This window comes from Equus przewalskii, chromosome 4 (assembly GCF_037783145.1).
Source record: "Equus przewalskii isolate Varuska chromosome 4, EquPr2, whole genome shotgun sequence".
Classification (NCBI taxonomy): domain Eukaryota; kingdom Metazoa; phylum Chordata; class Mammalia; order Perissodactyla; family Equidae; genus Equus; species Equus przewalskii.
In genome coordinates this window covers 84,181,158-84,195,219 of record NC_091834.1, presented here as the reverse complement: position 1 = coordinate 84,195,219, position 14,062 = coordinate 84,181,158, and the positions used below count along the sequence as shown (strand labels likewise).

At 38.7% G+C, this 14,062-nt stretch overlaps 1 protein-coding gene and 1 long non-coding RNA gene across 5 annotated transcripts in view; both read right to left on the bottom strand.

Moving 5' to 3' along the window:
• Positions 1-2,246: 2,246 nt before the first annotated feature.
• LOC139082907 (uncharacterized) lies at positions 2,247-3,756 on the bottom strand. Its single transcript, XR_011539261.1, has 2 exons — positions 3,616-3,756; positions 2,247-2,411 (listed from the first exon to the last, which is right to left on the bottom strand). It is a non-coding gene; the product is annotated as an uncharacterized lncRNA (long non-coding RNA).
• Positions 3,757-7,426: 3,670 nt separating this feature from the next.
• Positions 7,427-14,062, bottom strand: part of STRIP2 (striatin interacting protein 2) — a 43,679-nt gene continuing 37,043 nt past the window's right edge. For all 4 annotated transcript variants that reach the window (XM_070616582.1, XM_070616579.1, XM_070616580.1 and 1 more), the window contains 3 exons: positions 13,195-13,299; positions 12,128-12,332; positions 7,427-9,840 (listed from right to left, as the gene is read on the bottom strand). In XM_070616582.1, the coding sequence (XP_070472683.1) occupies positions 9,590-9,840; positions 12,128-12,332; positions 13,195-13,299 (561 nt within the window). In that variant the 3' untranslated portion in view covers positions 7,427-9,589. The remainder of the gene's footprint in view (positions 9,841-12,127; positions 12,333-13,194; positions 13,300-14,062) is intronic.

The following is a 14,062-nucleotide window of genomic DNA, read 5'->3' as shown; positions in this document are numbered from 1 at the left end:
CAGACATACAGGTAACAACCTGGGCTTGTGACTGGCATCTGAATTGGAGGGCGTTCTGTGGGACTGAGCCCTTTACCTGTGGAATCTGATTCTATCTCTGGGTAAATAGTGCCAGAATTGAGTTGAATTCTCAGACGCCCTAGTGGTTTCCAAGAACTGCTTGTTGATAGGGAGAAGCACGTGTGCGCGCGCGCGTACACACACGCGCACGCACACACACACACACAGGCACTGGAATTGGGTCCAGGCACCCTTTGCGCCCTCTCATTCTCCTGTTCCCCAGACACCACCCATGTTCAGGTCTGTACCGGCCCTGCTATCTCTCAGGCTTCTGCATTCCATCCTGGTTCTCTTTCTAAAGCATAGATTTAATCATGTCTCACTCATTTTAAAAAACTTTCAATGACTATTTCCAACAAGGTAAAGACTTGGTATGGTATTTATGGCCTTTCAAAATCTTGCCTCAATCTGCATTTCTAGCTTTATTTACTCTCACTGGCCCTACACACCTTCTTTTTGCCAAAGTCCTCAGTCTCTGGGACTTGTTGCATCTCATACCTTCTAGCCTTTGCTTTACAGTCCTTTATCTGGAATGCCTTTTCCTCCTTGCCCGTCAAAAGCCTATTCAACCTTCAAGGCCCAGCACAAACTGTACCATCTCTGTGAGCTCATTAATCGCTACGAATGCTTTGTGCCCATTAAAGTCAGCCTAGGCCTCTGGCATTGCACTTATCTGGACCATAGTTAGATATGTTTACTTGTTTCCTCTTCTCTACAGTGAGCAACCTCTTTTAGGCTCATCTTTGTACGACATGGCAGTAATGAGAGACATTAATGGAATAATTTTCATGATTCAGCAGGAAGTATTATCCCCTTCATTCTGCCAAGCCCAGCAACTTCTTCGTTCATTGACCTCTGAGCCTGACTTAAGGTTGCTCCTCTCCCCTCCTTCTCTTAAGTCTCCCCACTTGTTTTGGAGACGTGCACTATACTCCTTGCTCATCCTGACCTCACTTAGTCATCTCATGCCTATCTGCCTCTTGCTGTACTCCAAGTGTTGGCTGATCTCAAAGTTCAGTTCTCAGCCCTCTGCCATTCTCCCTGTGTTTCCTCACATGATGGCTCATCTAATGTCGGTGACTACCTCTCTTGGGATGACACAGTCTCTGTTGTGAAAGAATGGGCTCCATCTGAGCTCCAGTCCTCAGGTCCCATTATTCCCTGGACTTAACCCATCTCACTTTCATGTCAGCCTCTAAGTTTCCACTGTCCGTGGCAATGCTGGTCTAGTCTAATGCCCTTTGTCACCTCTGCCTCATTTCTCTCCATCTTGAATAATAAGTCCAAGGTCTGAGCATCCACTCGAAATTCTCTTGTATCAAGCCTTCCCTTGACATCCTCATCATTTTAGACTAGACCTTCATCATTTCTTACTGCAAATAATAGTTAACGTTGAAGGAGGGCTGATTTCAGCCACCTTGCTGAGCACTTGCACACATCATGGCATTATCATATCACTATAACCAGTGTGAGCTGTTATGTTCTCCAATTTGCACATGAGGTCAGAGAGAGTAACTCACCCAAGTTCACACAAGCAGAGTCAAAGCGAGCTCTGTCTGTCTGTCCAACCTGTGGTGTTCAACACTAAAATCATTCAGGAAGGTGTCCTGGACTTGAGACCAGAAGATATGGGTTCAAGGCTCAGCCTCACTGCTTACTAGTTATGCAATTTTGGGCAACTCTCTGAGCTTCGCTTTTTTCCTGTGGTTTACTATAATGGTGATAATGATAGAATGAATGTGAAAGTGCTTTGTGAATTCAAAGTATTTCCGGTAAGCCTTACTTTAAAAGATAGAAAGTTGGGGGGTGGGGGAAATGGGGTGGGGAGAGTTGGGGTAAAAGGCTACAATTTTTGGTTATAAGATGAATAAGGTGTGAGGATCTAATGTATAACATGGTGACTATAGTTGATAATACTGTATTGTGTAATTAAAATTTGCTGAGAGTGGAACTTAAAATGTTCTCACCAAAAAAAGTGGGGGGAATGTGAGGTGAGAGATGCGTTAACTCACTTGTGGGAATCCTTTCATAGTGTAAACGTATGTCAAATCATCACATTGTACACTTTAAATATATTATTATTTTACTTGTCAGTTATACCTCAAGAAAGCTGAAAAAGAAAGATATAAAGCACAAGAAAGTATGCTTTGTCAGTGGACAGGTGGGACATAAAATGAACGCTCTAGTGACAATCAGAACAACTTCATTTGCACCACCATTTTCCATTGACCAAGTGGATCTCCAGCCTTCGCACTGGAGGCAGCCTTAGCATTGACCTGCAGGGAGGCGAGGAGGGCTGCCGAGGTGTGGGGCTGAAAAGCAGACTTCGTTGTAACTCAGAGCTCACGTCACTGTTAGAATCAAAAGAAAATGTCATTGACAACATATGCATTTTTCTTAAATACCTGCCCACCTAAGAATCACTTAATGTTTAGGATGTAAGATAGATTTGTTTATTCTGCAAGAACTGAGCAAACCTTCCTGTGTAAACTGGAAGATGATGTTAAATTTAGGTAACTATTCAAACTCACATTGGAACAGCATTAGTTAATTTTATGTTTATGAGTGCACATCCTTATGCCTTCTTTATAAATAGTAACACTAACTGTGCTGTTCTTTAAAAAAAGTATAATATTACCAGAATGGAAGCATACATTCTTAGAATATTCAAACTTAGAATATTCTATCACTATCATTCTTAGAAGTTATATTTAAAAATTCCTATTTCCTCCCTACTCTGGTGGTGGGTGCTTGCCTTCTTTCCTTTTTCTTTTTATCACATTAAGTTCAACAGTATAGCACTGCTTTCACTGTACCCATTACAGCCCTAATACTGAAGAGGAAGTTACAGAAAAAATGAAATGTTCATTGTAGGTAATTTCTTCTGGTCAGCCACTGGGGTCCTCACAGAGAGAACCTTGGGGTGCAGTAAGACCAGCTAGGGCAGACTCAGGAGAAGAAATTATCCAAAGCAGGGGTTGGCAAACTCAGAGAGTGAAACTCTTGCTTTGCAGGCCTTATGTCCTCTTGCAACCACTCAACTCTGCTGACGTAGAATGAAAGCATTTATAGTCAGACAAAAGAATGAGCCTGGCTGTGTTGCAATAAAACTATTATGGAAACTGAAATTTGAATTTCATAGAATTTTCATGTGCCATAAAATATTTTTCTTCTATGGATTTTTTCCCAACCATTTAAGAAAGTAAAAACCCTTCTTAGCTCATAGGCTGTATAAAAACTGTTGGTGGGTCAGATTTTGGCTGTAGTTTGCCAATCCCTGAGCTAGAAAATTACAATGCTATTTATTATTCTTGCTAGAAGATTCCTTAATAGGTAGGGGATTGAAGTGGGAAGTAATAACCAGCGATTATTGAACACTCATGTTTAGCAAGCATTATTCTAAGCACTATATGCATATTGACTCATTTAATTCTTACAACTCTAAAAGGTAGGTGTTATTATCCCAAGTTTACTGAGGAGGAATCTGAGGCATGATGAAATGAAGGAGAGATGAAATAACTTGTCGCTTATCACACAGCTGATATAATAACTCACCAAGGATATAAGAACTCACCAAGTTGGGTCCAGCACCCTCAGTCTGAACCATTATGTTGTATGGCCTTTCTGGGTAATACATCTTGTATCTTGAGGTGAAGATATACTTTCATAGGTGTCCTCATGGAAGATCTTTGTTCTGCCAGCTCCATTAAGCATTTGAACAAAAAGTTACAGAATGTTCAAAGTAATGTTTCCACTTGGAGGCAAGGGGACAGATGGTGCTCTTATTTAGTAAGGAAGTCACTGTCACCAAAGGTGTCTGAGCAGAGAGGTGGGATGATTTTTGTACTCTTGCAGTTCCTTAGAAAGATTTTGGTTATTTTCTTTTCTATAACATAAAAGTAAAAATTTAAAATCCTGTTTTTTAAAATTTAAATCTGGCTAATTACTAAAGGAACAAACAGCCTGAACACCTCCCCACAGCCCACTCAGGCACAATCTCATTACATTTACAGGATCTGGGAATCTGAATAGTCAGAAGAACTGCTGTTGGGAAATTATGTTTCAGATTGCTTTGCCTATTGCTATGGGAACTGAATGAATCTCCCTTAACCTCATTCCCACCACAACATACATACACATATGCATGCATGCATGTGTGCATGCACATGTGCACATGCATGCACACACACACACACTATCCTTCCCATCTATATCCTTCCTTCCTAGCTGAAAATATTTTAAAGCAGTGCTAGGGAAGAATGATTTAATTATTAACTATATTAAATTTATAGTCATATGAGAATATTAATATGGAAAGACAGGTCTCCAGGATAAATGATAAAAGTATAGAACTGAATATATTGTGCTCCCACATGTGTAAAAAAATGTTGGTGGGGAGGAGATGGGTGTTACCATGGGAATTTTCTGAAAGGATAAAAACCAAAAATATTGATAGTAATTACTTCTGGGAAACAAGGTAGGAATCTGTGCTGGGAGGTTACATTTTCTATTGTGTACTCTGAAAAATTACTTGAAATTTTTACATGTATCTTCTTAACAAAAATACCAATAAATATCTAAATGTAGTCTTCAATTGTACACCAGCTTCCTTATGTCCTATCCTCTACCCATGCCTGAAGTTCTTTCTTTACTTGAATCTCCTTTGACTACATTAATAGCTATAAGCATTTTTCAAATAAAAGTAACTTCCCCTGAGTCTCGCCTTACACCTCTAATGATAGAGAGGAAGAGTAAATGAATCAGTTTTGCTATTTGTTAGGTGTTTGACGAGTGTTAGTGGGTTGGATGGCGGCCCCCAGAAAGATATGTCCTTATCTTCAGAACCTGTGAATATTACGTTGTAATTAAGTGTAATTAAGTTATTGATCTTGAGAGGAGGAGCTTATTCTGGATTATCCTGATGAGCCCTAACTTCAATAAGATGTATCCTTAAGAGAGGGGCAGAGGGACTTTTGAGAGAGAAGAGAAGGAAGCAATGTGACCACGAAGACAGAAAATAGAGTGATGTGCCACAGGCCAAGGAATGCCTGGAGCCCTCAGAAGCTGGAAGAGTCAAGGAATGGATTCTCCCCTAGAACCTCAGGAGGGGGTGCAGTCCTGCTGACAGACTTCTGGCCCTCAGAACTGTGAGAGAATAAATTTCTCTTGTTTTAAGCCACCCAACTTATGGTAACTTGTTACAGCAGCCATAGGAAGTACACAGTGGGGGAAAAAGTGCAACTAACAGCTAAAGATAGGTTTTTGGATTCCATAAATGTATTCATGGTTCTTCTGACCTAAAGAATACCATAAGGTGATTGTATTGAAGTACTTAACTAATTCTGTTGTAGACATTTCACTATGAAGTAGTGAGGTTCTTGTCAGGAAAAATATTAGAGGCTAGATAAGCATCAGAGTGCTATTAAAGGAATTCTTGCATTGGATGGAGATTGGCTTAGATGATCTCAGATCCCTTTCAACTCAAGAATGTATTTCCATAGAAAAATTTGCTTCCAAATATTGAGGTTTAACATTTTAAGGATATTAGAACAGCCAAACATTTAGAAAATTCATTCACCTGGAAAGGGTGTTTGAAGGTATAAGGTACTCAGAACTTACCTTCTATAAACATTCCAGATCAGGAATTCTGAAGGGATACCAGAGGCTACTAAAAATTCACCAGTGGAAAGATAAGTAAAATAACTCACGTGTTTTCCAAAAATCACCAATTACCCATGCCAACATTTCCAAAAGTATTTGCATGTCGGTACAATGCTTTGCAAATATAAACAGAGCTTTGATCTCTTCCTTTGTTCTATCCTATTTTAGAGATTACAATTCCCTTATATTGTTAAACTGCCACCATATAAATAGCTCAGTGTTGAGTGGTGAGATTATAAGGGAGGTAAATTATTCTCTTCACTATCACTATATTCTTTTGGTTTACAGAAAATGAGAAAGCAGGAGGAGGCCCAGTGGTTGTATTTAATGTATAGATAATAGACAAAGGTTATAGTTAATGTATAGATAATAAAAACATGCTGTAGGCATATTTACTCTAAAATGTATTTTTGATGTTTCTTATGTTGAAAGGATCATATAAGACATGTATTAAAACGTTATTAGTATTAAACACATGTAAGAATACTACTAGCGGCTATAGAACCTACTGGGTATTTCACAAAGATTTATAGCTAAATTCTATATTTTGTAAAACATTCTTTTATTACAGAAAGCATTCTCTTATCACACTTTTACAGAAAAGTCTGGCCTAGAATTATAGGTAGAGCAGATGCTAATTGGCTGTACCCATTATTTCTGTGATAAGGGCAGGCCTTTCTTAGCCTCTGCAAAGTACCCTCAATACACACTTAGTACCCAGCTTCCTGGAGTGCCAAAAAAGTTGCAAAGTTCATACCAGACCTAGCCTGGATGTTAAGGTGGTTACTTAGCTCATCGATTATAGCGTCAATGAGATCAAGGTCATGAGTTTGATTGTTGTATGAACCAGTGTCACTTTTGTTCCAGAACCACAGCTGCATCTTAATCTCAGCTAGTTTTATTGTATATATGGGTCATCTCAATAAGGTCTAGAGGAAAGAATTCAAACTCACCACAACTACTTGGGGGAGAAACAGAAACCATCGAGATACTCATTTATAGGATTATCTTTATATAACAATGATTATTGTTAGGTGGAAGAGCTGGGGGGACTATGGACAAGGAATGTCAAGAAAGCCAAAACTGAAAATATCAGCATAAAACACTGAAATGGGTGGTTTCAGATGCTCTGGAAAGCTGTTGAAATTCTCAAGAATCTCTAAGTCAGTCCCACCACCAACCTGAAGAGCTCACTGGGAAGCTGCTGTGACTATCTATCCGTATGCCTGGTGGCACCTGCCTCCCTGTGGGTAGAACATGCTTTCTCTGGCCCAGTGTTAGGCTTGTCCCTGTGAATGGCTTTTCGCCATTTGACTTAAGTCACATCCAAGCGGGAGCTTTAAATGTGCTGCATCGTACGGTTTAGTCTCTTGCTCCTGCCCTTCATGATGAGAACAGTATGTCCCAGGTAAGGACTATTCCATCAGCCTAGTGCCAGATTAAGACGACGTGTGCAGCAGAGCTAAATCTAGCAAGTTAACTTGAGCAGAGGAGAGCTGCAGCTGATCCCCAGGCCCATCAACAAGAAAGACAGATTTGTCATAAGTCAACTGAGATTTCGCAGCTGTTTGTGTTAGTCTACCCCCAGGGAATACTAATATGAGATCTTATATATTCATTCTCTTTAATGATATCCTTCCTCTCTATATCTAATATGTCTTTAAGATTCTCTTGTATTGAAGAATTTAAAGACCAAATTTCTAACTCCAGTTCAATTTTGTTTTATTAAAGTGCTTCAGTAGATAAACAATGTTATCAACCATCAACATAAACTTTACTGAAATATTTACAAATAAAAATCCTCTATAATATAAACACTCAAATAATGTTCTTCTATGTAGTAACAGTAATCACCATTGGAGGCTGGTTAATCTGAATTTATTCCTAACCACACACATGGTTCTCAAATTGAGAGATTTAAACCAGTTACCTTAACATACGGGGCTGGCTGGCAATACCTGAATGCTAGTCCCAGCAAGTCAGTGAAAAAATGATGTGATTTGAAACTACTTACTTATTCTTGATGCCTCAGTTTCTCCAGATGTACTGAGAATCAATCTTCCTTTAGAGAAGATTTGTAAAAAAGTATGAAATATTAAAGCTTAGCATACTTCAATGCCTCAGAAACCATTCATGTGCATATTTTTTAAAAGGCAACTTATTCTTGACACAAACTAAATACTGTGTGGCTTTAAAAGAAATGGGTTGATGATTGCTCTTTCCTTGAAAATTGTCTTTTCACTCAAATCACATTAAAATCATAGATTAATAGGGTTCATAGATGATATGCTCAGTAAATTATTCTGATTGTAACGAGGACTGCTGTCCTACTCAGGTAAAATTTACAAATTATTCTGAGAAGTTTCATCCATTACATACTTAATCCTTCATGACATTTCTATAAAAACAGAAAGCCTGCTACCCTAAAGCACAAAGAGGTGAAATCCAAGCTTTAATTAGAGTTTTGTTACAGTGCCTTTGGATATCATTAGTAACTCTATCATGACTTCCAAATGAGACTGTGGTTGACAAAGGACAGAATAAATAAGCCATTTTGGACTAGACCTCCTGGCACAACTAAAGTGGCCTGGTGCTATCATAAAAAAGATTCAGTAGTGTCAACGTTGTGGGAGGCATTTAAAGTAAAAAAGCTTGAAAATAGGGATGATATAATAGTGGGGACAGAAGACAAATAAAATGATCCTGATTGAATCAGAAACTTTTCTAAAAACCTTCTATCAGGAAGTATGTGATTCTGCTGTAGAAAAGCTTAAAAAGGTTGGTACATCAACTCTTATATTTTCAAAGAAATGTGCAGTACTTTTAGGTTAAATCTCCACATGACACTTTGAAACCACCAGCAGTAAAAAGGGAAAAAAAAATCAATCAATATAAAAGAAGAAAAATGGTAAGCTGTGATGCTCTTGCTGTTCTATTCAATTAAAAAATAAATCGATCATGAGCACAAATGGACACACCACCTCAATAAATAAAACCTCCTGTAGTTAACTTGTCATTTAAAAAATGAATTGTATGAAAAGGATAATTTTCTGCAGTGTACTCAGTCATTTTAAGACTGAAATAGTTTCAGCAAAACATGAAAGATCCTTAGAGGAGGCCTGACTGTTTCATATTGAGCACTCCATGCCCTATACAGAGTACACAAGGAATAATTTTCACATTGAACATAGATCTCTTAGGGAATAAAGAAAAAACACTTTACACAACATACCTTTCTATAACATGCAGTATTTAGGTAATAATAAATCATCATCTTTCACAAAGAAGGTGCAGGTGCTCTAAAATCATCTTAGAGCTAATGAATTTAGGAAAAGGTGAGTGTCAAAATTTTAAATTTTAAATATAGACAATTTCAAAGTTGGTTTTGCCAAACCTCTGGTAAGTCCTAGGAATCCAGGGTGAGCAAGAGAAAATGTTCTCCCTATTTTATCACCTGCACCTCCCATCACCTATGATTAATGCCATGGGTCAAATCCCATAATAAACTTATTCTCATTCTTGGGGCAAGCAAAGGCTAGCCTGGTTCTAGGCAGGGAGTGGTTCCACAAAAAAGCCTGTCCAGGACTGATCCAGTAGGAGATTTCCAAGGCCAACTGGGCACCCAACTGACCCCACAGCAAGTTGATCAATTTGTTCTGACTCAGGATCCTAGCCTTGTACCATCTCCAGGCCCAAGAGCCCCAAGAATGTCCCTGAACTATACTGGATGTCCTTGGGTTAGGCCAGCTCTCCCCTGGACAAGCACAGTCCTAGAGCTAGAAACAAAGTTTGAATGGGGAGAGTAGGCAGAGCACCATTTATTGGAGCCAACCACTATCTATCAGATGCTTTGTGGACAAGAGCTCAGTCAGTGATTCTGGAGCAGCTCCTCCCAACAGATGGGCTGTGAAAACACCTCTCTCTCCAGCCAGAGCTCATAGGAATAGTGAAAATCCTCAGGCAGATCCAACCTCTGCCCCAGCACACTCTGCAAACAGTTATCCACAGGTGAAAATTCAGAGTCCTGGGGTCTGTCATACCGGCGGCTGTTAAAAGCCTCAATGTTGGCTCTCAAGGTGCATTCTTCTGCTTGGAAGTCCCATGGCCTGGCATCAATGTCTGTGTTGGGAAGAGAGGAAAAAAAAGATGTTTACAATTCAGGACACTGCTCCTCTTACCACAGAGCATAGTCTATGGGATACCAACAATGGAAGTGCTCAGAATTTCCTTTTTTGTAAAGAGCAATGTACAAAGTAAGTATATAACATGCTGCCACTCTGGTTTAAAGAATACGCACATGACCACATACATATGCTTATATATGCAAGGAATATCTTTGGAAGGGCAGTCTAGAAAATGGTAACGGTGATTACCACTGAGAAGGAAAAGTAGCCCTGAGGGAGGACTTCTTTTATTGTACTTCCTTTTCATTATTTCACTTTCTTACTAGTTACATGTATTATATTTTCCAAAATGGCAACTCAATTGCCTTTATTGAGCTTTCCTAGGGGATGGGAGTTTCCCATTTGAATAGAATCACCAGCTCTCAAGGAATGGGAAGAGGCAGGAAGGGGTACAACAAGGAGAATCAGAAGAGACCAATTATTGAAGACTTTCCTGATTCCTGAACCTCCCCCAGCACATGGTAAATCAATATGTCAGCTTATGTTGAGATTATGAGGTGAAGACTTCCACAGAGAGAAAAACAGAAAACGGATAATTTGCTTTGCTTCTACTTATCCCACTTTGGCACTTATTTCAGGGCTAGAGACAGATATTTCCCAGATCACTTATGTCCCACACTCAATGGTTTATCATAAGGAAGTACAGTTTGGGTTTGGGCTCATGATGGAGGCAACAGCAGATGTGCCATTTTCAGGATAAAACATTTTCATGTTTTAAAAATCTATAAGAATTTAAATAGTTAATCGTGCTTTATGTCTTATAGTAGAAGTAGTATGTTGGCTTGTTATCTGCCAATCATATACTTCCCTTAGTTCTCTGAGTTCTTTACTGTAGCATCCTCTAAAATCCAGGCAGGTTACAAATCCCAGCAAAGACAAAGTCATTAGTCATTTTACGAAAAACTCTTAAATACAATTAGGTAAATAATAGTCAAATCTCACTACAAAAAGTGTCAATATAATGAAAAAGCTCTCCAAACTAAATTCTTCCAAACTCTCAGGTCAATCTACAAGGTCTTGATAGGGCAACCAAATATAATGTCTCCTGATATGAGGCAATATGCAGTTCCCAACATTACTTAGAATGTACTATAGCTAAAAAGGTTCAAACTGAATTCACCAAACCTTTAGATCTAACTTTCAGTTTTCAGGTAATACTAGAGATAGAGGAATAAGGTAAATGACACCGTAAAGAAGCAAGCAGACAAATCCAGAAGACAGATATTTTGCAGGACCACTGGTCTAGTCCTTCAATTAGTCAGTTAGGGGGAAAAATAAAAAAAGACCACTAGATTGAAAATGAATAAAAGAATATAACAACCAGATTGAATGTGTGGTCTTGGGTTGGATTATGACTTGGAAAAAATAGCTTTAAGGGGCTGGCCCCGTGGCTGAGTGGTTAAGTTCGCGCGCTCCGCTGCAGGCGGCCCAGTGTTTCGTTGGTTCGAATCCTGGGTGCGGACATAGCACTGCTCATCAAACCACGCTGAGGCAGCGTCCCACATGCCACAACTAGAAGGACCCACAACAAAGAATATACAACTATGTACCGGGGGGCTTTGGGGAGAAAAAGGAAAAACTAAAATCTTAAAAAAAGAAATAGCTTTAAATAACATTTTGGGCAACTAGGGGATTGGAATATTGACTTGATTTTTAGATAAAATGAAAACAGACTGATATGGAAAGGTGGAGATAATGTTAACTGAAAAGAGAAGATTATGTAATAGCATGTACAATTTGCTTTCACTTTAATAAAATGTGTGTATATGTATATATATATAGAAAAAGATCTGAAAGAATATACAATAAGATGTTAACCGGCAATCTTTGGGTGATACAAATATGGTATAAATATAGTAATATAGTAAAATGTTTGCTTATATTTTCTAACTGCTCTGTAATAATAAAAGCTTATTTTAATTTTAAAAATGTCTGGAGAAACATGCCGCTTAAGGGAGTATCTTGGAAAGGCGGTAATTGTCCCTCAATTTACTTGTTTTATAAAATGGATTTTCATAGTTTACATAGGACAGGGTACATGCTGGAATTTGGGGCAGTGCCTTAAGGTTTAAGGTTTGTCATATCAGCACCTGACTATAATCACATATTTTCTCATCCAAAATATGTAACAATTCATACCAAAAGAGTATAGATAAATGTTTATTTAGTTTTGTTTAAACCCCGGGCATCTCCTGGAGGTCAAGAGCTCTCAGAGTACTCACCATTCCCGTAAGCCCAGTCATCATTCATGCGGTGACGTACTTTCTGGTAAATGGCTGACATGGTTTTCATGTTGCTTTTCCTCCACTGGCGCCCCAGGTACTTGGTCTGTATTTTTAGCAGTTTCAGGACATAAAGTTGCAGCATGGCCTGCTTCACCTTGAGGGCCCGCTTTAAGATTGGAGCAGACTTAAACACCACCAGCATCTGCCCATTTAAAGAGGGGTGGGAGTGAAGAAAGGCAGACAAAGATCTAAAGTTTCTTGGAACTTCTAACTCACAGACAAAATAAGCCAAACCTGGATGTCTTCAGAATACCCTGGGGAGCTTTTGGGAATCTATGGGCCAGGCTCTACTTAGATTTAGTCTTCAAAAACATAGAGGAATGACTCCATTTATATTTCTCAATATAAAGTTTCTAATATTCAAAGTTCATGATAAAGTGCAAAAAGTTTTGTCAGCCACACATGCCATTTCCACTATTACCAGTTTCTTGTGTATCTTCTGGAGATAATTCTATGTATACATATGTTACTTTTATTAACAAAAATGATAGCCAACTACATATCCTGTCAAATAATTCCATACCTTGCTTTTCATTTAACAATATATCTTGAAAACTATTCCCTAGCAGTATAGAACTGCCTCATTCTTTTTAATGGTTGTATAATATTCTAAGGATGCACCATAAATTATTTAACCAGTTAGTCCAGTATTAATGAGCAGAGCATTTAGATTGTTTCCAATCTTTTATGATTACAAACAATGCTGTAATGAATAATCTTAGACTTGTATCATTTGGGATGTGTGACTATAATCCAAATAACAATGCTAACTTCTCTACCAGAGATGCCCTGAGGGAGGGTCCATATTCAGCTCCCTGAAAAGAAATGAACTGGTGAATAATTATCTCACATAGAATAAGTACCCAGAATTAGGAGGTGTATAATCTTATACATTATTCAGTGTCTATCTATAGAGCTCATAAAGCAGAAAGTCCATAAAAATTTACTAAAGATTAAAATAATTCAATCAGATGGATACCCCCCTGATCTGAAGTCCCACTTACCATGGTTCTGGAATGCTTCCATTTGGTCAGTTTATTGAGCAGCCTCAGAAGGTTGATGCAGGAAAAGAGGTTCCTCCAACAGAACTGATTGTTGTCTCCAGCTTCCTGTAATAAGGCATGCCCATCATTATCTTAACACCTACAAGGCTTTTATCCCCACAGAAGGCTGGAAGTCACTGTTGGTCTGTTTAGGTGAGGCCTTCTATATGAAATGCTACCCCTTCACCATCTTATTCTCAACACATTGAGGCCTCCAAGCATGCAATATCCCTCATCTGAAAACACAGCTGCCAATCCTGGAACACTCTGTACCTAGAGCAAGTACTAACTAGAAAGATGGTACATGAACATAGGAACTTCATTCAAGCAAGGTTTCTTGTGCAGCTTTCTGCTTTAGGATCAGAAAAGAGACGACAGAATTTTACCCCCCATACTTTGCACTTATATAAGCTATGTTGGTAGCTGCTAGGAGTTTTTCTGGTGATTTCAAACTATATTGGATGGATCTGACATTCATTATGGTTGAATTTTTTTAATCAACCCCCACCCTCCTTTATCAGACCATATTGCAGTAAAGTGCTTAAGTCTCCAGCATGGAAGGAAAAATGGCAGATAGTTAATTCTAACCAGATGTTTCTCTTGTATGTTTCTTGATAGCTTGTGCACACCCGACTAGAGATAACAGATGGAGGTCAGATTAGAAACAGGTATCTATTCATAGAAACATCTTTTAGGGACAAAAATAAGAGTCTTTATGGATTTGGCAGGCTGTAAATACATACTGGTATCAGAAGCTACATAAGTCAATGAGCACACATGGTGGCCAAACTAACATCTTGGAAATTCCTCATGTCTACAATGTGATAGG